The sequence below is a fragment of the Chiloscyllium punctatum genome, chromosome 5, assembly GCF_047496795.1.
Source record: "Chiloscyllium punctatum isolate Juve2018m chromosome 5, sChiPun1.3, whole genome shotgun sequence".
Classification (NCBI taxonomy): domain Eukaryota; kingdom Metazoa; phylum Chordata; class Chondrichthyes; order Orectolobiformes; family Hemiscylliidae; genus Chiloscyllium; species Chiloscyllium punctatum.
Genome location: NC_092743.1, coordinates 70,812,574 through 70,839,771, shown reverse-complemented (window position 1 = coordinate 70,839,771; position 27,198 = coordinate 70,812,574). Strand labels below are relative to the sequence as shown.

The 27,198-nt window shown below is 39.4% G+C and overlaps 1 protein-coding gene across 1 annotated transcript in view; it reads left to right on the top strand.

The window, feature by feature from the left end:
- LOC140477152 (delta-type opioid receptor-like) overlaps positions 1-27,198 on the top strand; it is a 47,740-nt gene that overhangs the window by 10,745 nt on the left and 9,797 nt on the right. Inside the window, exon 3 of the mRNA XM_072570528.1 lies at positions 15,919-16,271. Coding sequence (XP_072426629.1) covers positions 15,919-16,271 — 353 coding nt within the window. The remainder of the gene's footprint in view (positions 1-15,918; positions 16,272-27,198) is intronic.

Genomic DNA, 27,198 nt, shown 5'->3' with positions numbered 1-27,198 from the left:
ATGGAGTTTGAGGGTTATCAGGTCAGTCACAATCTCATTAAATGGTCAGACCCAATGCGCTGAATGGCCTACTACTGCTGCTATACCTTATGGTCTTACAGTCCATTGTTTACTCTCCTGTTTACCTATCAAGTAATGTTTAATCTATTGTGATTTCCATTTGTTTGTTACAGCAATAATTTTAAAAGGTGAATGTTTGTCAGGTGATTTCTTCCATCAATTGCTGCAAAATTCTATATTCTCTTTTAAAGTTGTTGGATCCTAAAGAGATTGGGGACACTTGTAGGATTCAAATCTAGAATCTGTAAAGTGGGTACAATGGAATTGACAGTGGATTTGTCTTTTTAGAGTGTAAATAAACAAGATTTTGCACATACTTTTCCTGTGTTCATCGATACGTTAACATGTCTACATTCAAAGCTTGGACACTTCTGGCAGGAGACGACATATCTGTTAGTGCCCTGCTATAATTACCAAAGGTTTATTCAAAGGCTGTGGGAGAGAAATTAGAAGTTGCCTTGAAAGTAGAGATGAGAAAGACAGAAATTGTTGAAATGTTGGTTCAGCACTACACCCTAGAAGAATAAATATGTAATCCTGATGGTAGACAAGTTGAGTGAAGTAGAATTCAGTGACAAATTAAATAACTTGAATTGGAAAAAGGCTAAAAAGAAAAAATGTTAAATGCAAAAACTTCAATTAGATTTCCAAAGAGGAGGATAAAAGAGGATAAAAAAAAAGGAAGGAAAGGCTGAAGGAAAAGGATAGACTTCAAGAGAGAAAAAGAAGCAAGAAATTTGAACACAGCAGAGAAAAGCTTCAATTATACAAACAGGGTGACAGGAAAACTTCAGAATGATTCAGTGTTTCATTATTTTGATTCTTTCACAGGATGTGGGTGTCATTAGATTAGCCAACATTTATTGTCCATTCTTTATTGGCCTTGAATAACTGAGTAATGCATGTAGTGTAGAGCTTTCCACTTATTGTTAGGAACTAAGTTAGAGATTTTAACCCAGTGATAGTGGAGGATCAGTAATAACGTATCAAATCATGACAATGTGCCTTGGAGGAGAATTTAGAGATGAGGGTTCTACTATGCAATTAAATTACATTTCTGTCTTCCTAATGTAATAAACACTAATGTACAAGTGATTTGCTTCAGTGTATCTCGTAGGTAGTACACTGTTCCAACTGTGCATTACTGGTATAGGGAATGTATGTTTAAGATAGTTGGTGGGGGGCTAATCAAAGTGGACAGTATTCCATCATTCTCCTGATTTGTGCCTTGCAGTTGGTCAGCAGATGAGTTATTTGCTGCAGAGCTTTCAGCCTGTTTGTAAGGAAGGCTTTGGAGGTGTACTTATCTCTTTCAAAACCACTCTGATGACTATGGAAGAGTATAAATTGCTGTTCTCAATGTATATGAGTTCGTGCCAACAGATTGGAAAAACAGACTATCTACATTTTTCTGGAGAAAAGGAAATAATATTTGATAGGTGTAAAGCACAGTGATGGATGAACCACACTTTGAAAAATTTAGTGAGTGTACTAATGGAAGAAGACCTTTGAAAATGAGACCCCATCTGGAAGACAGTAATGCTTCTAATACGTGAAGCAAGTAATGACAGATGACTATGGGTTATCTCTCAAGCTTGGAAGTATGAAATTATAGTTTGTGAAACAGAAACTAGAAAGATAAAAGAAGAGATCAAAAAGAAGAGAAGAAACAGATGCTACTCAGACTAAGAATGTAAGAAACAGGAGAAGGCTGATCAGCCCACCATTCAATAGGATCATGACTGATCCAACATTCATAAAATCCCTACAGTATTTAAAGAGGTCATTCAGTCCATCGAGTATGCACCAACCCTCAGAAGAGCCTCCCACCCAAATCTACCACCCTCATCCCATCCCTGTATATTTAACCTGCGCAAGCTTGGACACTACAGAGCAATTTAGCATAATCAATCCACCTAATCTATACATCTTTGGACTTGGGAGGAAAGTGGAGTACCTGGCCGAAACCCACATAGACATGGGAAGAACATTCAAACTCTGAAGACAATTGAACCCAGATCCCAGTTGGAAAGCATAGAAACAAACCCTTCGATCTGTCCATGCTGGCTAGATATCCCAAATTAATCTAGCTCCATTTGCCAGCATTTGGCCCATATTCCTCCAAACCCCTTTTATTCACGCACCATCCAGATGCCTTTTGAATGGTTGCAATTGTACCAGCCTCCACCACTTCCTCTGGCAGCTCATTCCATACACATACCACCCTCTGCATGAAAACATTGCCCCTTAGGTCTCTTTTAAATCCTTGCACTCTCACCTTAAACCTATGCCCTCTAATTTTGGACTCCCCTACCCTGGGAAAAAGACCTTGGTTATCCATGCCCCTCATTATTTTATAAACTTCTATAAGGTCACACCTCAGTCTCTGAGGGAAAATAGTCTCAACCTATTCAGCCCCTCCCTGTAGTTCAAACTCTCCAACCCTGGTAACATCCTTGTAATCTTTTACGATCTCTTTCAATTTTTACAGTATCTTTCCTCTAGCTGGGAGATCAGAGATGAAAGCAGTACTCCAAATGTGGCCGAACCAATGTCCTGTACAGCTACAACATGATATGCTAATTCAAAGTTAAAAATCACACAACACCAGGTTATAGTCCAACAGGTTTAATTGGAAGCACTAGCTTTCAGAGCACTGCTCCTTCATCAGGTAGTTGTGGGAGCATGAGGTGGCGCCGATGCAGTCATTGATGTAGTAGAGGAAAAGGTGGGGAATGGTGCAGGTGTAGCTGTGGAAGACGGGACTGTTCCAAGTACCCGACAAAGAGGCAGGCATAGCTGGGGCCCAAGCAGGTGCCCATGGCTACCCCTTTGGTTTTGAGAAAGTTTCCAGCACCACACTTTTCGCCTTCTTCAGTACCCTATCTATCTGTGACTTCACTTTCAAGAAACAATCTCATTGAATTGTCTGGTTGTAGAGGCAGACATACTTGCTTTGCTGAGAACTTCTGGTGTTCATGTTATTGGTGCAATGTTTAAACCGCAGCTGTGCATCACTTCAAATACTACAAACCAAGAACGACCATTCCAAGACTATTGTACCACTGTATGTTAAAAGCATGTGGTTGTGAAAGTGAAGATGGCATCTCGCTTCATGAATGGGAATCCAGGGCTCCTGGTGGATAGCATTATGGAGAGGAGGGCTGTCCTCTTCCCTTAGGGTCACCTGCAGAGACTATAGCATCAAATCGTGCAAGCCTGTGAGGCATAGCCACTTGGTGAGTGTCTTTTTAAAATTCACTCGTTGGATATGAATGTGGCTGGTTGATCAGCATTTTGATTGCCCATTCCCTTGTTGCTCTTGAGAAGGCAGTGGTCAATTGCCTTCTTGAACTGCAACAGTCTATATGCTGTGGGTTGACCAACAGTGCCCTTAGGGAGGGAATTCCAGGATTTTGACCCAGTGGCAGTGAAGGAATGGCAATATATTTCTAAGCCAGGATGGTGAGTGGCCTGGAGTGGGGCTTGGTAGTTGGGGTATTCCAATGTATCTGCTGCCCTTGTCCTTCGAGGTGGAAGTGGTTGTGAGCTTGGAATATTTGTCTAAGGATCTGTGATGAATTTCTCCAGTACATCTTGTGGATAATGCATATTACTGCTATTGAGTGTTGATGAATGTTATCACATCAGAAGGAATGTAACAGTTCAATAAGCAGAACAATGATCATTTGCAGTCTGCAAGGCGAAGAGCCACAATCTCCTCTCTGCTACCTCAAACTCAATGTCACTTAACCACCTACTAAGGCTAATGGTGTAACACTTTCACTATTGCATGCAGCAGCTTCCTGCAGAAGCTCTTACCCACCTCATGCTTCTAAACTGCAATGCCTTCCTACCCTCTGCAGTTCCTACTCAGTCACCAACTGTCATGTTCTTCCAGCTTCAACTCACTAAATCCTTGCCTTTATTTCGTTGCAGGAGAAACTGTCTCCTAATAGGTCAGAAACAGTAAAGACAAATTGGCCAGAGGCTGATATTCATCTCCTCACCCACTAAACATAGAGATGTAGAAACAAGGAGCAGGAGAAGGCTCTTCATCCCAGTGAGCCTGCTCCAACTTTCAAATGATCATGGCTGACCCTCTATCTCAATACTACAATACTGCTTTTTCTCCTTATGCCTTGAAGCTTTTAGAATCTAAAGAAAAGTCTCTATCCTGAATATATTCACTGACTTGGCCTCCATAGCTATCTATGGTAGAGAATTTGAAGTGTTCACTACCCTTTCAGTGAACAATTTTTTTTTGTCTTGAATGGACCATATCCTAAGACTGTGTCCCCAGGTTCTAAACTCCCCAGCATCCTCCCTGCATCTAGTCTGTCCAGACCTGTTAGGATTTCATATGTTTAAATTGGATCCTTTGGCCCTGGCAAACTAGTCTCTCCACATTGGACAGTTCTACCATCTCTGGAATTAGCCAAGTGAAACCCTGCTGCATTCCATGTATGGCAAGAGTATCCTTTCTTAGAAAGGGAGACCAAAACTGCATGCAGTCCTCCAGGTGTAGTCTCAGCAAGGCCCTGTATAACCACAGTAAGATCTCCCTACTTCTGAACTTTAATCATCTCGTAATGAAGGCCAACTTACAATTTGCCTTTCTAATTGCTTGTCACCTGGCTACTTTCTTAACACCCAGGTTCTTTGTACATTCACACTTCCCAATATATCACAACTTAAATAATCCTCTTCCTTTCTGAATTTCACACTGAAGTGTCTAACCTCACATTTAACCACATTGTACTGCATCTGCTTTGTGTTTGTTTGCTCACTCAGCTTGCCTAAATCACCTTAGCACTCACAGTTCCACCCAGATTTGTGTCATCTGCAAACTTGGAAATGTTGCATTTGGTTCCCTCATCTAGATTATTTGTATGTATTACAAATACCTGTGGCCAACGCTCTAATCCTTGAAGTACCTCACTAGTCACTGCTTGACTCTTGGAAAAAGACTTATTTATTCCCAATTTCTGTTCCTTGCCTGTTAATCAATTTTCATTGCATCCCACGTGATTTAATTTTGCTCACTAATGTCTTAAGAGGAAGTGTCTGTTAAGCATGATTTGCCTTTATAAACACTTGCTGAATTTGTCCAATTCCATTCATGTTTTCCAAATGTTCTGTTTGCATGTCTTTTATATTATGAGAAGGTCCTTGAATTAGCAGGGGAGAGTGGGAAATATTAATGTGTGGACGCTGAAACTTCCATATCAAGATAACCAAACTTCATTGTACTGTGCTGCTTTTCCATTGCCACCACTGTGAACATATTCAGAGCATGGTCAAATTTCTCTATCCTTATTGTGCAATTAATTCCCACTCTTCTCTTTTGCAAGCACAGTAGCACCCAAACAACTCTGCTTTTAAGAGGTCAGACTTTACCCCATCTTTCTGCACTTCTGAATACCAAGGACCTGAGGTGTTTCATATTCAACTAGCTGTGAAGGTGTGCCATTGATATGCTCACCAAAATGTGCCCCCAAGTCTGATCTAACTAACAAACCCACTGAGATAAGGATTTGAGCTGATGATGGGTGCAGGAGAAAGCCCTAGTGGTGCATCCGCTGAGGGACCTGTAACTTCTGCAGAGGTATCCCACGCCCTCAACTCATCAAAATGTCAAAAATCTATCTACTCCTCATTTAGTACTTGCTGTGATTCAGACTCCATAACTCTCTGTGGTGGAGACTTCCTGACACTCACTACACTAGGAAAAGGAAGTCATTCACAGCGCACTTCTAAATAAATGTTCTACTCTGTAACTATATCCCTCTGTAACTATATCCCCTAGTTTGGGATTCCCTCGTTAGTGGAGACATCTCAACATCTACCTTGTAAAGACATCTCAGAATCACATATATTTCAATAGTTTAAAACCCTCGTTCTTCTAAGCTTGAATAAATAAAGGTCTGCCATATTTAACCATTCTTGATAAGTCAACCCTTTCATCCAAAGGAACAGCTGAATGCATCCCTTTTAAATTGCCTGCAAAGCCAATACATGTTTTCTTAAATATGGGGACCAAAAGCTGTACACAGCACTCCAGATGTGGCCTTACCAACACCCTGTAAATTTGTAACAAGGCTTCCTATTTTCTAAACTCCAACCACTTTGCAATAAAGGTGAAAACTGCATTTACCTTCATAATTACTTGCTGTGTCCGAATGAAAACTTTTTCTATTTCATGCAATAAAACAACCAGTACTGATGGGTACTGCTTTTTGGAGTTTTTCTCCACTTTGATTCTTCCCAACAAAGTGCATGTCCTCAGACTTACATTAAACTCCATGTGCAAGTGTTTATCCACTCACTCAACCTGTTTATGTGCCCTTGCCTATTCCTCGTAACATGTCTTCTCACCTATTTTTGCATCGTCGACAACTTTAGATACATTGCACTCTGGCCCCTCGTTCAAGTTATTAATCAGAAAAGATTTACAAGGATGTTGCCAGGGTTGGAGGATTTGAGCTAGGGAGAGATTGAATAGGCTAGGACTGTTTTTCCTGGAGCACGGAAGCTGAGGGGTGACCTTACAGAGGTTTATAAACTCATGAGGGGCATGGATAGGATAAATAGACAAAGTCTTTTCCCTGGGGTCGGGGAGTCCAGAACAAGAGGGCGTAGGCTTTGGATGAGAGGGGAAAGATACAAAAGAGACCTAAGGGGCAACATTTTCATGCAGAGGGTAGTACGTGTATGGAATGAGCTGCCAGGGGAAGTGGTGGAGGCTGGTACAATTGCAATATTTAGAAAGCACCTGGATGGGTATGTGAATAGGAAAGGTTTGGAGGGATATGGGTCAGGCGCTGCATGTGGGACTAGATTGGGTTGGGATGTCAGGTCGGCATGGACGAGTTGGACCAAAGGGTCTGTTTCCATGCTGTACACCTCTATGACTCTAACACAGGTTGTTCTGCGATAACGCATGTTTTGTCAATGTGAATTTGCTATAACGTGACTGAAGAATTGGGGACATTGTTTCTTAAGTGCAAACTTTTAAAAGTTCAATTACATTGCTTACACTTTAAGCACTGTTTTAAAGCACATTTTTTTTCTATTGCACGTGGTTGCACAAGGTCACATAAATTGTGTTATAGAAGAATCATCTATATTGATAGTAAATAATTGAGATCCTTGTGGCACTCCTTTAGTTATGTCTTTCCGACCTCTTTTTATTTTTTCTTAGTAGATTCTTCCAAACATGTCAGTATTGCCGACATCACTCATAGGCTCAGAAAGTTTCACCGACTATCTTCCAAGGACAAGTAAAACTAAACTGTCAATTTTTTACAGAAGAGGGCAATAACATTTATAAGATTGCAAAGTGTTCCTCACTACTACAGCAGGACAGCAAATTAAGAAGTTTTATGTTTAAATTTGAAGTGCCTTTAGTCTTGTCTGGTAAGCAGGCAAGCAAGTTACTGAATTGGATCAGTAAGGTCTCTGATGTTGAGAAGAACTCACATTTCTAATATTTGCCTTTGTATAGAAAATATGATTGCCCCTTCAAAATGTGTTTCAATTATTATTTCTAATTTGTAGAATAGAGAATAGCACCATCATCTGAGTCAAACATTTTGCTTCAGAGATGGAGCAGTAATATGAGTGATACTCAGTGTTACTTCTGTACTCATTAGGTTGGAATAGGATACATTAAAAATGTGAAACTATCTTTATAGATTTGACAATTTTCTGCTAATAAACACAATGAATAAGTCAGAACCTTTAGAATAATATAAAGTATCTACGTGATACAATAAAAATAACAAACTGCTTCCACCTGCTGCATGAGTTCAGAATCTAACAGGGGACTTTAAAAAATCACATTTATTATAATGAAAGCAAAATAGATGGATGCTGGAAATCTGAAACAAACACAGAATGCTGAAGAAACTAAGCAGGTCCAGCAGTATTTGTGGAGAGAGAAAAACAGAGTTAAATTTTTGACTCAGCTATGACCTCTATCATTTCCTCCAACTCTAGCAGGATACCACCAAACACATTTTCTCCCACTCCTAATGCTCCCTCAAACCTGCACTTCATCCTTTGCACTTTCCTATGGCAATTCCCAAAAGCATAATACTTACACATGCATCTCCTCCCTGCTCACTATCCATAAAGAGTCATACCAGACTCAATATTTTAACTTTGGCTCTCTCTTCACAAATGCATCAGACCTGCTCATCACTTTTATTGTTAATTGTGAGCATAGTCCGACCTGTAGTGGACATATTAAGCTTTAAGGGGTATTGCTATTGTGATTCATTCTCCTGAAATGTTAAACAGAATCCTTCACTCCCAATTGTTTGGGTATTCTGTAGGAAAATATTCATCAAACATCAATATTCCAACACCACAGTGAGTTATTGACTCAATACCAATCTAATTCAGTGACATTTTAGTAAACTGGAAAAATAAGATTCAAATTAAAAATCAAATTATTCATCATTACTGTCAAACATGAGATTTGTCTTTGATGAGATATATAGATGCTGTAAAATCATCAGATTATCTTATGCATTAATGGTAAGTCCTACATTATCTTATCCAACGTGGAGTAAAAATAAAAGGTTTAGGTCTTCACATTTCACTGAAAAAGCAGAACATTATAATTTGCAATTTGGATAGAACACATTTGAAAAATGTATTATAAATTATCCATATAACTATTGATAAGCTAATTAATTCCCTTTTGTGCATTTATATTAGGAAGGGAAATGAATGTTAACCAAAACAGAAACGTGTTTTGGAAAATCATTCCAATTTGCTGGCAGATTGATGCAAATAATATTGTGAGAATATGTTTTAATTTGCTAATGAGACGTTAAAGATAGTATCCAAATTACCAACCCTTAGGGAGGAATTAAATGAGCAAACAAGAGAAGAGCCCATCAAAAACAGCATTTTATTGAATAGAACTGTCCAACTTCCTACAGCACCACACGCTAATTAATTTCAAGTTTTTTGTTTGGTCAAGCAGAGTAGCAAAACTGAGATAATAGAACGAAGATGGGGAGTGTCAGAAAAATAATAAAGGTAATAGGAGAACATAGATGTGGTGTAGCCAGAGGAAGAGGAGAAGATGGGTGGGAGAGCAGAAGTGAACAAGAGGAAAGGGAGAATGAAGATGAGAAAGAAACCGATTGAAATTGAGGAGAAAGAAGAGCATGAGGAGTGATGAAGAATCAGGTCAAAATGGACAGTGGAACTTAAGCATGGGACAGCCAAAAAATGGAATAAATGGTCAACTGGGGAGGTTACTGTGAATAAAAAAGTAATTAAGGGGAATTACTACAAAAATGGGAAATTATTACAAGACTGCAACAGGTTTGTAAAGGAGAAAACGGAAACCAGAACTTAAATTGAAAGGTATTGGACATTAATGATTGTGTTAGAACATGAAATATAGCTTGAAAGATGGGACTAGTTGCAGCCAGTAGTGAACAAAAATAGATATTTGAATCAATAAAAGAATCTGTGTTGGAGAAAGAAATACAACCTATGATTCACTATAGGTAGGAGATGTGAGGGTGGATCAAGTCCAATGGGAAGCAGGAGGAGGGCATTGCAGATATTTAGTTATCAAATAGGTAGTGCGAAGGTTATGTCTCCCATTTGACTTTGTTTAGGTCCTGAAATTTGCATTGATACTTGAGAGACTTTTGATATTTGCTGGCTATACAGACTCACTTGATTCTAGCCTTGAACGACAGTCTGTGTGGAATTTTCACATTCTCCCTATGTCTAAGTAGGTTTCCTCCAGGTACTCTGGTTTCCTCCACTGTCCAAAGATTTGCAAATTCAGAGGATTGGCCATGCTAATTTGCCAATAGGGTCCAGGGATGAGAAAGCTATATAGATTGACCACCGCACCACCCCTCTTTCAGTTATTATTCCAAAAGAATTTATGAGGATCCTCTATTATCTTTCTTCATTTTTTTTAGAATGTAAGTGTTATGCCTCACTGGGGCAGTGTGCTGGAATCAAGCCCTGCTATTCCTAGAATCATAAAGTTAAAGACTTTATAAAAGTACACAAAATTCCTTAATTTATCTGTCTTTTAGACTTCTGATGACAGAAAGCATGGACTAGGTTTCTGCACTTAAGAAGCATTACTACATCTTACAAATAAATAGATTCAGGCTAAAAATAAACAATTATGAACTATCAACAAATAAGTCTACAGTCAAAACTCTAACCTCTTTATAAAGCAGTTCCTGCACACATATGTGGACAGACACAATACAATATGGGTGGGGGCAAGGCCTGGAAAAACACTGATTCCTATCTGCAGAGTTCTCTGAGATGCTACTTCTGTCTTGTCTGGACCTGCTGCTCTTTATCTTCCTTGCCCAGATACTTTCACTTCCTTGCAGGTGGCCCTGGGTGACTGTTTCACAACTTACAAAGTCTATGATTTGTTGGTTAAAAGCCACAGCAATAGCAACTGATGAGGAGAAATAAACTGGCTTTCTTCAGATGTGGGCATTGCTTCCTAGGTCAGTATTTATTGCCAATCCCTCATTGTCCTGGGGGACAATTAAGTGTCAACCACATTGCAGTGGGCCTGGAATCATATGTAGGCCAGACCAGTTAAGTTGGTATAGTTCCTTCCCTGAAGGATGTTAGTGAGTCAGAGGGGTTTTTACGATAATCAATAGTGGTCACATGGTTGCTTTTCAGCTAGCTTCTATTCCAGATTTTTATTGAATTCAAATTTCACCATTTGACATGACAGGATTCAAACCCATGTCCTCAGAACATGAGTCAGTCTTTACTCTTTCCTCACTATATGCTCAACAGGTTAGGACATGGGACAATGGATCACAAACGTGCTCAAAGTGGAGCATAAGGAAGATGCATAGGGGAAGAGATTGCATCTTGCTTAGAAATAAAGGTGAGATCATGTTTAGGAGGGCAAGGAAGAATAGCTGATTAAATTTTTGTTTAAAAGGGGAAAGAAAAATTGGGTTCCATTACTTGCTTTATGCTGCAAGTTACTGATTCCAATCTTTAACATTATTCATTGGTGGACAAGTTCTACCTATGCAATTAAGAGGATGGTACACAGAGTTTGTCCTGCTCAGTTATAGTTTTGTCTGTCATATGCAGAGTCTGCTGCTTCCTGGGGCTTTAGACTGGTCAAAACGTTCAGTTCAGTCCTAAGGAGGCGTTTGCAATCATACTGCATTGTATTACCTTTGTTCCTTTCACTCAGTGACTTATTCTTCCATTTATGCTTCAAGCTCTATAGAGGTATTATGGAACTTGTATACAAAGCTTCTTGGTGCTCAGTATTCTATTTTATTTATTTCAAGGATATTTCTCTTTCTATCTGACCTAGGTTTTGAATAATTGCTCTGCTCATTGGGAATGTCAATGGATTTTCAACTGCATGATTCTTACACAGATGGCACCTTGTAATCAATTGGTCACATTTAGTATTTGGTGCTTTATCATTATAATTTTGGAAGCAGTCATCACTTTTAATGTAAGTTGTTCCAACAAATGCAATAAAATTGTTTGAGAATAATTAGAGACCTTGATGTAATTAATGGGAATTGGTTATGACCTATTTTTGATGCTGTAGAGCCAGAAAGTTGTGTCCTTGAAGCACAATGGTAATGTTCCTACCTCGGAGCCAGGAGGCCTGGGTTCAAATAGCACCTGCTCCAGAGATGTGTAATAACATTGCTGAAGAGGTTGATTATAAAATAACTAGAGCTGGGAAGTTGGAGAGCCCTTGTGATGCAGTATCGTGTCCCTACTTCTGAGCCATAAGGTCTGGGTTTACATTTTGCCTATCTTTACAGGTGTTTAAGGTAATCTTTGAAAAGGTTGATTAGAAAATATCAAGACCTGAGAAAAAACTCCAAACCCCATCAAATTGCAAAATAACATTTATCTAACATTTATTTGCAAGTCATATCCAGGAAAACGTGACAGAAAAAATCAGGAGGAGGAAGCACATGATTTTGCTAGGCAATTCAGCTCTACCATCTCGAAGGACAAGGGCAATAGGGAATACCACCACTGCATAAGTGAGGACTGCAGATGCTGGGAATCAGAGTCTAGCTTAGAGTGGCGGTGGAAAAGCACAGCAGGTCAGGCAGCAGCTGAGGAGCAGGAAAATCGATGTATCAGGCAAAAGCTCTTCATCATTCCTGATGGAAGGGCTTTTGCCTGAAACGTCGATTTTCCTGCTCCTCGGATGCTGCCTGACCTGCTGTGCTTTTCCAGCACCACTCTAAGCTAGACTCTAATATCACCACTACAGGTTCCCTTCCAAGCCAGATACCATCCGAACTTAGAATAGTATCATTCTTTCATTATTGCAGGGTGAATATTATGGAACTCTTTCTCTAATAGGACTATGTGTATGCATAAACTCCAGAGCCTGCTGAAATTCAAGATCGCACGACCACCTTTGCAAGGGTACTTGGGGCTGAGCAATAATGCTGGCCTAGCCACATCACATGCACAAATAATAAAAAGTTGCACTTCAAAGGTGCTGGGTGCCATTGACAGCATGTGCAGGTCTCCGTGAGCTCAGTATATTGATAAGAAAATGTTCTGTAACTATACGGGCAATACTCCAGAATGATCAATTATTGCATGAACACAATTGGTTGATTCTGACAGTGAATGCCAGCTATGAAACAGCAGCAACAATCCATTCATCCTGCACCAGTTAACCACACCTGACATCTTTGTCCACAATGAAGACCCACAGGTTGGTTGTTGAGTTCATGGTACTCTTGTTACATTTACCCAAGCTCAAATCTCACCTATCCTACTGAACCACTTGTGAGCATTACATCTGCAATGACAGCCATGCACTCTCAAAACCATCTTTTTCTCTGCTTTGAACTGGTATATCTGTTTTCGTACCCTCTCTCTCTTGATTTCAGTCGTTGTATGTTTGTCCAGAAATTAAAAACAGCTGTCGTTTTTTTATTTCAAGGTGTAATAATGTGCATCTTGATTATCTATAGATTTCAATTTCAGATCACATGAGCCTGTCTCCAGGCAGAATTGGCAAGATCACAATATTCAGAAAATGTTGTTTTTCTTTAAACTAACAGAAGGAAATTTAAAATCCAATCATCATAAAAGTCTTACATTTGTAAGAAGAATAATTTCTCAATTAGCTATTAGCTGGTACTACGCAGAAATTCTGATCATCAAAGTAGATGACTTTAACATTAACTGCAAAGTTCAGACAAATAATGGTTGCTTGAGAATAATATAGTAATGCATAATATAACACAAATAGCAATCGAAATGATGAAATTTCTGCCCACTCACTTGTCAATCACAGAAGTTTCCAAACAATCAAAGGTCTACCCTTTTACCAAAGAAGTTAGAAAATGTCACCATTCAAAATGACAACCCTCAGGTTAAGGTCTATCTTTTGATGTGTAATAAAGGGCCTTAAAGGTTGACCCATTTATGTGTCATGTTGTGTGAATGAAATGGAATTGCACTTTAACCAGTAAGATGCTACAATGCTATTTTGATAGGTTATAAGATTATCTCCAAAAGACTGTAATTTTTGTGATTGCAAATCACATCCTTAGAATTATTTATTATAGGAATGCCAGTGAAATAGTAGAAAGAGTACATGCAAAAATCCAATTTCAATACTCCTTTCTCTCTAACCCCCTTAAATATGTTCCCCATGCCTGTCTCTCCCAACACTTCTTGATTTCCTTCAAACCATTTTCTTTCCTGCTGAAAACTCCCAGACGACTCTTGCCAAATTTGCCAACAACGTTCTTTAAAATTGCAAGCACCAAATGTTATCCTAACATTTAAGTCCATAATTTCTTCTTTGCTCTCTACTTTTTTACTTCAGTCGGCAAGTCCAGCATATCTCCAGCAATGACCATGTGTCCAATTCCAATGCTACCCTGCATGAACAGTCATATCAAGTGTGTCAGTAGGCTCCATTCTTGCTCTTCCTCTCTTTCCTTGTCCCTATGCTACTCTTTGGTTGTTACAATTATAGTTAATGGGTTAACTGTCACATGTATGGAGGCAACATACAACTCTTATTTTACCTCTGTTCTTGATTCCGCAAACACTAGCTGTCTAACTGTTCTAATAATATAATATTCCATATACAGCAGGAGTTTCTTTCAATTCAACATTAACAAGGCTAGATCCATATGAAATAAATTAATTTTGGTATGACAAAATTAGTAATGCTCTCATTTAAATCTCTTTCTATTATTATTGTAACTTAGATATAAGAAAATTCTTATAAGTTACAATTCTTGTTACAATCCAAGAAGAAGACTAAGTTAATTTAGCTAAATGTCTGTTCAGAAGAACTTTATGAATCATGATTTTTTTTATTACTGTTAGAAAATATTAGTGAATTACTAGAAAATATTAGTGAATTACTGGAGCCTATCGGCACATTATCAGCAGCTGACTAAACTCATACTACATTAAAAACTGACCATATATTTTTGGTTGATATGGCTTGAATTTTCCTTGAGTGATTTTCATATAATCTCTGAATTGTGCATCATGTTTCCATCATAAGAAGTAAATTAATATGTGACAGTATGACCCAATGACTAGAATTTTTCTAGCCCTATTAACCCCATGTCTTGCTTGGAGGTTGGAACAACTGAATTTTACAAAATAAAGCATTGAGCTGCCTCCATGCGGTATTCCCAGTGGCTCACACTTTTCCCAGAGGGAGAAGCACACTGATAAGTGAAATGCAATTGATGGTGGACAGATGTAAACCAATTAGTGGGCATTTCATTAGCAGACTGAAATCTTGCTGGCATCACGAGAGCCATCACCACCTTTCCCACCCACAACCTATCAAATAAGTAGATAAATAATGGGAGGTAGAGGCTGTATTGCATACGTTAGAAGTTTAACTAATCCTACCAAAAAATTGCAAGGCTGCTCTCTTTCCATCTCATAGCCTCATCATTGAATGCAGAAATCCTGCAGCTGAATCCTCATGAAGATTCATGATGTCTCAGTACCTGCTCTCATGTTGATGGTGTCTGCATTACTTTCCTGCTGCTCCAGATACAGCAGGATTCCATGCCTGCACCAGACAGCTTGTGCAATCAGTTTCCCTTGCTTAGGGCTATACTAGCCTGAGCTTTGGAAATTTTGGAGCTTACCCACCATTTTAACTGGACAGCAAACAGAGAGACAGTCTGTTAATTAGTCAAGTCCCATAAACTTTCTACTGAAACAAATGTGATCAAGGCCCGAAATAGTTATGACATTATACATATCCTGACACATTCAGGAATATACAAGCCAATCTTTTGGTTTTAAATATTTGCATTTTTACTAAGGTTGGGCACAATGGGTGGTTAGTACTGTTGCTTCACAGTACCAGAGACTCGGGTTCAATTCTAGCCTTGGACAACTGTCTGTGTGGAGTTTTCACATTCTCCCCATATCTGCATGGGCTTCTGTTGGGGACTCTGGTTTCCTTCCATAGTGCAAAGATATGCAAGTTAGACGGATTGGCTATGCTAAAGTGCCTTCTAGTGTCCAAGGATGTGCATGCTTGGTTGGTTAGCCATGAAAAATGTGGGGTTACGGAAAGGGGAATGTGGAATACTCTCTGGAGGTTTGGTGCAGACGTAATGGGCCAAATGGCATCAATCTGCACTATCCAGGTTCTGTGATCAGGTACAGTAACTCTATATGTGAATAGATCAAATTAACAAATGATGTACCTTCTGAATGATAAGTATTTAAGTACCTGAATTAATTTTGATTGCACTTGTGCTTTTGTATGGCAGTGGATGGTAATAACAACAAAGACGGGTTTCTGTGTTTCTTTTTTAGACACACCAAGATGAAGACAGCTACCAACATTTATATTTTTAATCTTGCTGCAGCAGATGCTCTAGCAACAAGCACAATGCCTTTCCAGAGTGCTGATTATTTGCTGGGATCTTGGCCATTTGGAGATACATTGTGTAAAATAGTGGTCTCCATTGATTATTACAATATGTTTACCAGCATTTTCACATTGACAATGATGAGTGTTGATCGATATATTGCTGTGTGCCATCCAGTGAAGGCTTTGGATTTCCGTACCCCTTTGAAGGCAAAAGTGATAAATATTTGTATCTGGATCCTTGCCTCAGTTATTGGCATACCTGTTACAGTGCTGGGGGGCACTGGGACCAGGAATGGTGAGTATTGAAGCTGCTTCAAAATCATTTTAATTCACAGAGTTAGGAAATATTAATAAAGTCTGATTTTTGCTCGAAAGTATTTAATTTTTATGTTAATTTTTGTTAAATTTTGTTAAATCTTTCTTTCTAAGTTTTAAAAATGTAGAAAGCATTTATTGAATAAGCAAAAAAACAATTAAGACTAAATTATAAGTGATGAAATAGCTTGGATGGTGTCTAACATAATGTAAGAAAAGAACTTGAGAAGTTTAAAATCTTTCCATATACCTGTGCCTTTAGGAGCAGAATATGTTTGAAGTTATCAGGCAACTGGTTTCCTAAATGTTAATTATGTGTTTTATATAACTTAGCGTCAATAACAATGTTAAAATACAAATTTTAAAGTCTTGAATTATCACAAAATACTTCATTGTGAATATAATTTAGCTTGAAATAATTTAAGGCCATTTAGGAGGAATAGCCAAAAATTTTATTAAAGAGGTGAGTGCTAAGCAGCCCTTAAAGCAAGAAAGAATGAGTAGAAATATGGAATATTTATTGAGGAAAGTTGAAAACTTAGAGCTTGGAAAGCTGAAATCAATGCTCCAAAGGTGAGATAATTAAAATGGGTTTTCACAAGAAGTCAAAATTGGAGGAACTGAGAATTCATATAATCATAAAATGATAGAGAACTGAAGGAAGCTTATCATGTCTATACTATGTGGTGATAAAGCTACTAAATTAATTATACTCTATGTTTTGTTTCTCCATAGCCCTAAAAATTACTTTTTAATAATTTCTTTGTAAGATGTGAGAATTGCTGGCAACCATTGCCAGCATTTTTTGCCCATCGTAAGTGTGTTTGAACTCAGTGCATGACCAGAGCATTGCAGAGGGCAGTTAACCGCATTGCTGTGTGTCTGGAGTTACATGTAGCCTAACCAGGTATTGATGACAGATTTCCTCCCCTAAAGAATATTAACAATTATGAAGCATTAGTAAAATCTGATTTTTATGAACCAGATGTATGTTTTGAACAATGATGATAGTCTCAGTAATGATGACCATGAGCTATCTTTCAATTCAAGATTTTGTTAATTCCAAGCACCACCTTTGTAAGCAATGTGTTGTAGTCACAGTCAAAAAATGTGCAGCTGGAAAAGCACAGGTTAGGCAGCATCTGAGGAGCAGGAAAGTCAGCATTTCAGACATAAACCCTTCATCAGAAACATGGTCATCAGCATGGTGTTTTTCCAGCGCCACACGTTTTGACTCTGAATCTCCAGCATCTGCAGTCCTCACGTTCTCCTGATCTAGATCACAGCAATGTTTTGTCTAAAAGAAGGTTTTTCTCATATTGGTACACACAGGTAATCAACATAGCACTGGGGTAACATTTCAGTGATAGCAATCACAACAGAACATTATTTAAGTTTGTTCCTGTAAAGGAAAAAGATAGTCTGCAAAAATGGATTTTTGGATTGGGGAGGGCAGATTTTATTAAAATAAGTCAGAATCTGCGTGTGTGTGTGTGTGTGTGTGTGTGTGTGTGTGTGTGTGTGTGTGTGTGTGTGTGTGTGGAGGGTGCGTGTTGGGGGGAGGGTGCATGCGGGCAGAGGATGGTGGCTGCGTTGCTGATATAGGGAGGTTTGTACATTCAAACAGAAAACAAGGAGTGTAAACGGCCCAACATGTTCCCTCTCAAGTGAAATATTATAGCATAATTCCATAGAACCCTGGGTTTCTAGGAATATTCAGGATGTATAAGAAGGAAGAAAGACATTTAGTAGGTGCAAAGGGAGCAAATTAATGCATACCCTGGTGAAGTATAGAAAGCTCAGGTGGAAATTTAAGGAAACAATTAGGAGGGTTGCGAGGGGGCAAGAAAAAAACTCTGGCAGGCAGGTTTACCAAGAATCCCAAGAAACTCCTTAAGGAAATGGGAAAGAGGATAACCAGGGAAAGAATAGTGGCCATAGAGACCAGGGGAGCAATCTGTGTGTGGAGCTGGAGAACTTGGTAGATATTGAACTTTACCTCTGTCTTTACTTTGGAGAAGGAGGAGCTAAGCTAGAGGAGTATATACAAAGTTTGGTAAGAGGGATACTAAGGTTCTTGAGCAGTGTGACATAGGGAGTGAAGAATTGGAGGATTTGCCAGGTTTAAAAGTGAACAGATTCCCAGGTGAGGATGCATTGTACCTTAGGCTCCTTTGGGAGGCAGAGGTGGAGATTATGGGGACTCTGAACTAAATTTTTAATTCCTGTCTGGTCACAGGGGAGTTGCCAGAAGATTGGAGGACAGCTAATGTGGTTCCATTTGTCAAGTATAAACCAAGGAATTAGAAATTAGTGAATCTCACATCATTGGTAGGGAAACTATTGGAAGAGCATTCTTAAGGACAGACTTAATCACCTTGAGAGACAAGGTTTGATCAGGGATAGTGAGAATGGCTTTTTTAGAGGGAGGTCATGTCTAACAAGTTTTTCAAGGAGGTGATTAAGTGCGTAGATGAGGGTATGGCAGCTGATGTCATTTTTAATTGATTTTATCAAAATATTTCAAGGTCCCACCTGGGAGACAGGTAACTGGGCAAGAAAGATCCAAAATTGTTTATTGGTATAAAAGAATGACTGTGTGACTGGAGCCCAGTGTGCAGTGGTATACCACAGGGATCAATGCTGGGTCCTTTATTGTTTGTGATATGTATAAATAATATCGATAAGGACATTGGTGGGGTTGGGGGTCGAGAGTGGAGAAGTAAGTTTGTAGATAACATGAAGATTAGCAGGCTTGTTAACATTGAGGAAGAAGGTCACTGGTTACAGGATGATGTAGGCCAATGATTAGATGGGCAGATTATGACAGGTAAAATTTAACCAAGGAAAGAATGAGGTGATGCACTTTGGCAGAAGTAACAAGACAAGAGAGTGGTTTAGATGAACAGAGGGATTTAGGGTGCTTGTCTACGGATGCCTGAAGGCAGCAGGACTGCTTAATAATAGTTAAGAAGGCATTCTGGATATTTGCCTTTATCAATTGGTTTTTGGTTAATAGTAAGCCCCGGAATGTTGATAGTGGAGTCTCGGTAATGGTAACAGATTGAATGTCATGGGGAAGTGGTTAGATTGTCTCTTATTGGAGATGGTCATTGCCTGGCTTTTGTGTGATGCAAATGTACTGGCTGCCATATTCTAGGAATGATGTGAATGTACCAACTTTAATTCACTAGGATGTTACTTGGGCTGGAGGATTTTAGCTATGGCAAGAAGTTGCATAGATTTTTTTTTAAAGTAGAGAAGTATGAAGGGGTACCTGATTTAAGTGCATAAAGCTATGAGGGCCATGGACAGAATGGAGAGGAAGCAGCTGTTCCAATCAGTCAAAGAGTCATTAACAACGGATCATAATTTTAAGCTGAAGAGTAGAATGTTTAGAGGGGATTGACTTTAAAAGGCATAGTTGTGCATAGACATTAGTTAGTCTTCAAAGAACTATTACATTACTAAGAGAAATTATGCATTTCTTCATGATACTAAAACTCAAAAAATGCCATTTTTCCATGGCTGACAAAGGAATATATAAAACGTGATTTAATTTAAACTAATAAAATAAGTAAAGGGTTAGATAAGGTGGGAATTAAGGAAGTTAGTGGTCATATCTTGGGGCCAGTCCATATCACAATACAGGAGGTGTTGTTTGAAGGTGGATAAATCTCCTGGTCCAGGTATATCCAAGAACTCTGCAAGAGGCTAGAGAAAAAATTGCAGGGGCCCTGACTGGTATTTTTGCATCATCGTTAGGCACGGCTGATGTCCCAGAAGACTGGAAGGCAGCGAATGTTGTGCCCTTTTCAAGAAAGACTGGTATGTCAGTTATCCCCTGAGAAGGGATATTATAGAAGTGTATAAGATCATGAGAGCCATGGATAAGGTGAATGCACTCAGCCTTTTTCCCAGGGTTGGGGAATCGAGGACGAGAGGGCATCGGTTTAAGGGTAGAAAGGAAAGAATAAAAGGGAACCTGAGGGGCAACTTTTTTACACAGAGCATGGTACGCATACAGAATGAGCTGCCAGTGGAAGCTATTGAGGCAGGTACATTAACAACATTTAAAAGGAATTTGGACAAATACATGAATAGGAAAGGATTAGAAGGATATGGGCCAAGTGATGGGGAATGGGGTTAGCATGGATGGATGTTTTGGTTGGCATGAGCTGTTGAACTCTATGACTCTAAGGTTAGTGCAGTTAGAAAGTTTGTCCGTACTGAAGAATCTATAGCTAGAGTATAATTTGAAAATATGGGAGATGCCACTTAGGTCCAAGATGAAGAGAAAGTCTTTTTGTTAATTCGGAGTTATGAATCTTTGGAATTCTCTATTGGTGAGGACTATGGAAGGTGGCAATGCTTATGGAGAGTTTTTTGATTACCTGCAGTGGATAGAGGGATGGCGATAGTGGATAAAAGACATTGAAATGCTTGATCAACCATGATTGCTTTGAATGGTGGTGTAGACTTAATTGCCTAAATGACTTATTCCTGTTCCTATTTTCCTATGCTTCTGTGTTCCTAGATGAGAAATAGAAACTTAACTTAGAAGGATTGCTCACTCATAAGCTGAATTAACATCATGAATACATGATGTTAAAAACTTCCACTTGGCATTTTCAAACACATAATAAAGTCAAAAATATAATCAGAATTAGCCTAATCATGTGTTAACGTGTTAGGAGTATAGCAGTTATTCACTTTAGATAAGATTAGCACACATTGTCTTGCTGCAGTTTTTTTATGCCTTCTTCCCCATAAAGCTGTGCTGCACTGATGGTTATATAAAATCCTTTTTTATGGAGTTAGCATTGCTTTTGTGGCCATTAAGCTTTAGTTATCATTATAACTGATTTTCCAAAGAAATTGCAGCATGAAACATCAATCATTTCCAGTCTAAGTTAATAATATTCATAAATGCAAGTCACAGTGACAGACAATTGATTTAAGCAAAAATATTTTATCTATTTTTGAGTAATTTGAATTAAAAGTATTGAACCCTTAATACGTATGTTAGCATTGTAACAGTTATATTAGATATGAAGCATGGGCTCATAAACTGCTGCTGTACAAATACTGAAGGATTCATCTTACAATATTGCACTCTCTTCGACCACTGGCACTGCACCTTGAGAATTTGAGCACATGCTCATTCAATCTAATCAATGTTCCATGATAATGTACTAGGTGATGCATTTTCCTCTATTCGCTAATTTTGATGAAAATATAGATTGTGGATTCAATGTGGAACACTGTGCTATGGAACAGATACTCATTTCTACAGTTTCTTTAGCTTGCCGAACAGAGGAAGGCATGCTCCAAAGTCAATTGTTCGATTAAGTAAACCATTTAATTACTCATAGAAGCAAACAGGAATACACAAACTATTTTTACTCCTTGTGAAAATATAAAATTTATGAGTCACTTTTTTCGTGATAAAAACAGTGAGAGTATAAACAGCTAGATTCAGACACCTGTGACATTACAGACACTGGTCTATAAGTCTGCATGTCTAAATCTATTCATGTTTCCATAGCAACAGGATCTGAAACACAATATTTTGAAGTTGACTAGGCGAGAAATTTTGGGTAAGTAGCTCAACTTCAACATATGTCATTTACAACTGAGCAGCAAATGTCAGCCACCTCTTTGAAAGGAAAATAAATAGGAGAAAGACAGTTTTTCATATTGTCACCTTTGTATATGAAGTGTATCAAATATTGTTTCTGAAGGAAACTTTATAAAAATGTTCAATTTACATCTGCTCACAAGAAGTATACTTCCATTCAGTTTCTTCACACTCAAATAATAAGGATGCCAATTGCAGTCCAAATCATTTTCAACAGGTTATAAGTTGCAACAGATGAATACTTTCATGAAAAGCTGAAGACAAAACAGAAATTCTGTATTTATTATTTGTGTATTGTCAATAACTAAACTTGACTTATGAAACCTAACCACAATAATGCATCCATCCAACAAACTTGACTACTTTTTTTTAGTTGAAGATTTTTAATATAATTCACTACAATGTACAAAGATGCCACAAAATGGTCATCTTACAGGAAATGATGTTTTTTCCAATAAGATTCCACTTTGTTAATTAAGTCAAGGTTATACATGCATTCAGTTATTTAGGGGTGACTGTTTCTTTTAGGTAAGTCTCAATTTCACTGAGTTTCAGAGAGCTTTTCTTTCCATGAGGCCTAGCACACTTACTCCAGCTATTGTCCCAGAATCACCTCACAAACAACTCCCCTAACCATATGGCACTCCTGACATCTGATGCTAACCTGATTCTACCCCTCTCTGTACCTGGAAGATCTCGTCACTGCTGAGATATTCTGGAATAGATTAAAATCCCTTTGCAGCCCTCTGTGCACCTGGGCAAGCACTGGTATTGCACAGCTTGGGTTGTGAAATTTGCCCAGGCAGATAAGGGTAAATTGGCAGCCCTTTTTGCAAACAGGCACCTGGAAGTACAGAAGAGGGATGACCAAATCACTTACTTGGCACCCTTCCCCCACTTTCCCCCATCAACACCAGCACTAATAGTTGTGTCACTGCCTTTCATCTCTATCAATCTCTCCCTTTCTCTCACTCTAGAAGTGAACAGCCCACAGTAGGGGTAGAAGGAGCCAAGATGACTGGTGGTCATTCAGCTCTTTACCTTGTATAATCAAATGACCTGACTCTGACTGCTCTGATCATGCCCAAACCTCTGGATTGATTTTGGAGATGGCCTTTGACTTACTATGGTGACACCATCTGATTGAAAGCTGACTCCCTTGACTTTAGTGCATACTACTGACAACCAGGACAAGCTTTGTGTCTGTGATAAATGGCAAGTTAAGACAGAAGTACCATGAGCCTGATATCTCTGGCTTTGAAGGGGGAAATGCCAAAAAAGCACGGTATTGGAAGCAAGGATAGTATGAACATTCAGGTAGGCTCAAGATGAGATGAGTGTTAAGAGAGCATGTGAACAGCTATAAAATGCAGCCTGGTCCAATCCATGAAACAGGTATCCCTGCAGGCAAAGTTTCCCTGCAGCAGCATTTCAGATCCAGTTCTAGTGAACCTTGAAGGACAACTGTAAAGCTCAGAAGTATCCAGTGAGAAGATAAAAGAGATAACATTAAGGGTCCTGAAAGACTGGTAGGTGTCAGATGCTGGTGTATGTGGATGGTACGAGTGGTGTGGCTGGGGCCCGTCAGTGTGCCCTGGTATGCTTTCTGCTGGATGCACAAAATGACAGTCCAGAAAGCAAGCTGTGAGCTGATGTCACTAGCCACCTGCTTTGACTTTCAAGTTATAAGTTATTGGTTTCTAGTTTCCTCTTGATGGGTGGTAGGACAGGACGCTGTACATCGATGATGCAAAATATGCAGCTAATGGGACTAATACAAGAAATAATCCCACTTAATCCCACAGGAAGTGGAGTGATCCTTAATGAGTACTATATATCATATTCATCAAGGAGAAGGACATGACTGATGTTGTGGTCAGGGATAAGTGTGTTAATGCTCCAGAGAATGTCAATATATTGAAGAAGTGAGTCTTGCATATCCTAAATTGCATTAAGGTAGACAAGTCCCTGGTGGCACATGGTATCTATCCCAGGTTACTGTGAGAGGCAAGGGAATAAATAGCTGGGCATTAGCAAGTATCTTCACATCCTCTTTGACCACAGGCGAGGTTCCAGAGGACTGGAGATTAGCCTTGTTTAAAAAAGGAAGCAGGGATAATCCAGGAAATTATAGGCTGGTGAGCCTGACATCTGTGGTGGGCAAGCTGTTAGAGAAGATTCTGTGGGACAAGATATATGCACGTTTGGAAGAAAATGGACTGGTTGGTGATAGGCAGTATGGTTTTGTATAGGGAAGGTCATGTCTCACCAACCCGATTGAATGTTTTGAAGAGGTAACAAAGACAATTGATGAGTCTTAAACTGTGAATGTACTTTAAGTAAGGCATTTGATAAAATCCCACATGGCAGATTAGTACAAAAACTAAAATCACATGAGATTTGGAGTGGGCTGGCTTGGACATAGTAGACAAAGGGTAGTGTGGAGACCAGCAACTAATGGTGTTCCACAAGAATCAGTCTTAGGCCCTCTGTTGTTTGTGGAATATATAAATGATCTGGACGGAAATGTGGGTGGACTGATTAGTAAGTTTGCAGATGACATGATGATTAGTAGAGTTGCTGATAGTGCAGACAATTGTGAAAGGATACAAGAGGACATAGATAGATTAGTGACGTGGGCACAGATATGGCAGGTGGAGTTTAATCCAGGCAAATAGAACATAGAACATTACAGCGCAGTACAGGCCCTTTGGCCCTCGATGTTGCACCGACCTGTGGAATCTATCTGAAGTCCATCTATCCTATACTATACCATTTTCTTCCATATGTCTATTCAATGACCATTTAAATATCCTTAAAGTTGGTGAGTCTACTAATGTTGCAGGCAGTGCGTTCCATGCCCCTACAGCTCTGAGTAAAGAAACTACTTCTGACATCTGTCCTATATCTATCACCCCTAAATTTAAAGCTATATCCTCTTGTGCTAGCTAACACTATTGGAGGAAAAAAAGCTCTCCCTGTCCACCTATCTAACCATCTAATTATCTAATATGTCTCAATTAAGTCACCTCTTGACATTATTCTCTCTAACGAAAACAGCCTCAAGTCCCTCAGCCTTTCCTCATAAAACCTTCCCTCCATACCAGGCAACATCCTGGTAAATCTCCTCTGAACCCTCTCCAAAGCTTCCACATCCTTCCTATAAGGCAGTGACCAGAACTGTACGCAATACTCCAAATGCGGCTGCACCAGAGTTTGTATAGCTGCAGATGACCTCGTGGCTCCAAAACTCAGTCCCTCTCCCAATCAAAGCTAACACACCATACGCCTTCTTAACAGCCCTATCAACCTGGCTGGCAAATTCCAAAGGTCTATGTACATGGGCACCGAGATCTCTCTGCTCAGCTATACTAGCACAAATCTTATCATTAGCCCAGTACTCTTTATTGCTATCGTTCCTTCCAAAGTGAATCACCTCACACTTTTCCACATTAAACTCCATTTGCCACCTCTCAGCCCCACTCTGCAGCTTATCTGTGGGCGGCACGGTGGCACAGTGGTTAGCACTGCTGCCTCACACTGCCGGAGACCCGGGTTCAATTCCCGCCTCAGGCGACTGACTGTGTGGAGTTTGCACGTTCTCCCCGTGTCTGCGTGGGTTTCCTCCAGGTGCTCTGGTTTCCTCCCACAGTCCAAAGATGTGCAGGTCAGGTGAATTGGCCATGCTAAATTGCCCGTAGTGTTAGGTAAGGGGTAAATGTAGGGGTATGGGTGAGTTGCGCTTCGGCGGGTCGGTGTGGACTTGTTGGACCGAAGGGCCTTTTTCCACACTGTAATGTAATGTAATCTAATCTAATCTTATCTATGAACCTCTGTAACCTGAACATCCTTCAGCACTATCCACAACTCCACCGATCTTAGTGTCATCCACAAATTTACTAACCCATCCTTCTATGCCCTTATTCAGGTCATTTATAAAAATGACAGCAGTGGCCCCAAAACAGATCCTTGCGGTACACCATTAGTAGCTGAACTCCAGGGTGAACATTTCCCATTAACCACCACCCTCTGCGAAGTGATGCATTTTGGAGGATCAAATTTAAGTGTGAATTATACTGTAAATGTCGAACCTTTTGGAAAATTAACATACAGATGGATTTGGGTATGCAGGTCTAAAGTTCTCTAAAAATGACAATATCAATGACCAAACCGATTCAGAAGGCAAATGGCATGCTTGCCTTCATTGGGTGGGGCATGGAGTTGACAAACCATGTTAGGCTGAATTTGAAGTATTATGTGCAATTTTGGTTGCCACACTACCAGAAAGACGTGGAGGTTTTGGAGAGAATGCAGAGAAGGTCCACCAGGATGCCTGGTCTCAAGGGCAATAGCTATGAGGCAAGTTTAAAAAGACTAGGATTGTCTTCACTTGAAAGATGGTGGCTGAGAGGAGACCTGACAGAGGTCTAGAAAATTATGAGAGGCATAGATAGGATGGATAGTCAGATGCTTTTTCCCAGGGTTGGAGTTTCGATTACAAGGGGGCACAAATTCATGGGAAGAGGGGGCAAGTTTAAGGGAGTTGTGAGGGGTATGTTTTTCATGCAGAAAGTGGTAGGAGCCGAGAACGCACTGCCAGAATAGGTGGTGGAGGCAAGAAGGATGGCGATATTAAGAGGCATCTGGATGGTTGCATGCACGAGGAGGGAATAGAAGGATGCAGACTGAATAAGAGCAAAACATTTGTTTTTTAGTTTAGTTATGGCATGATGGTCGGCACAGGCCTCAAGGGCTGAAGGGCCTGTTGATGTCTGAACTTCTGGTTCTTTTAATAGACAACATCGGGGATATCCACATCTACTGTGGCTTTTGTGGCTATGAATTTTAGTTTAAATCTTCCATCTTGGGTCCTGAGATACTGGAAAATTGAATTTTAAGTTTAAGGCCTTTGATTTTACCAGATCCTCTGATCAGATACACTAACATCACCTTCTATCCTTGGAACAGTTGGCCTGACATCTCCAGTTTCCATTAATATTCACACTGGGACCTTCTACTTGTCCTCCATCCATTCCAAACTTAGGAATTCTAAATTTAAGCACTTGAAACCATCCATTGGAACCTTTGATATCAGTTTCAGAAACATCTACATCTACCTTGCATCTTTTGATAATATCCTCAACATTGGCAGAGAGGAGATCAATATCATAGTCACTTTTCACATTTGGGTCTTTGAGACTCAAATCACACTCTGGTTACTTAATCATGAACAGTCATATAGAAAACTTCAGGTTGCTTTCTTTGG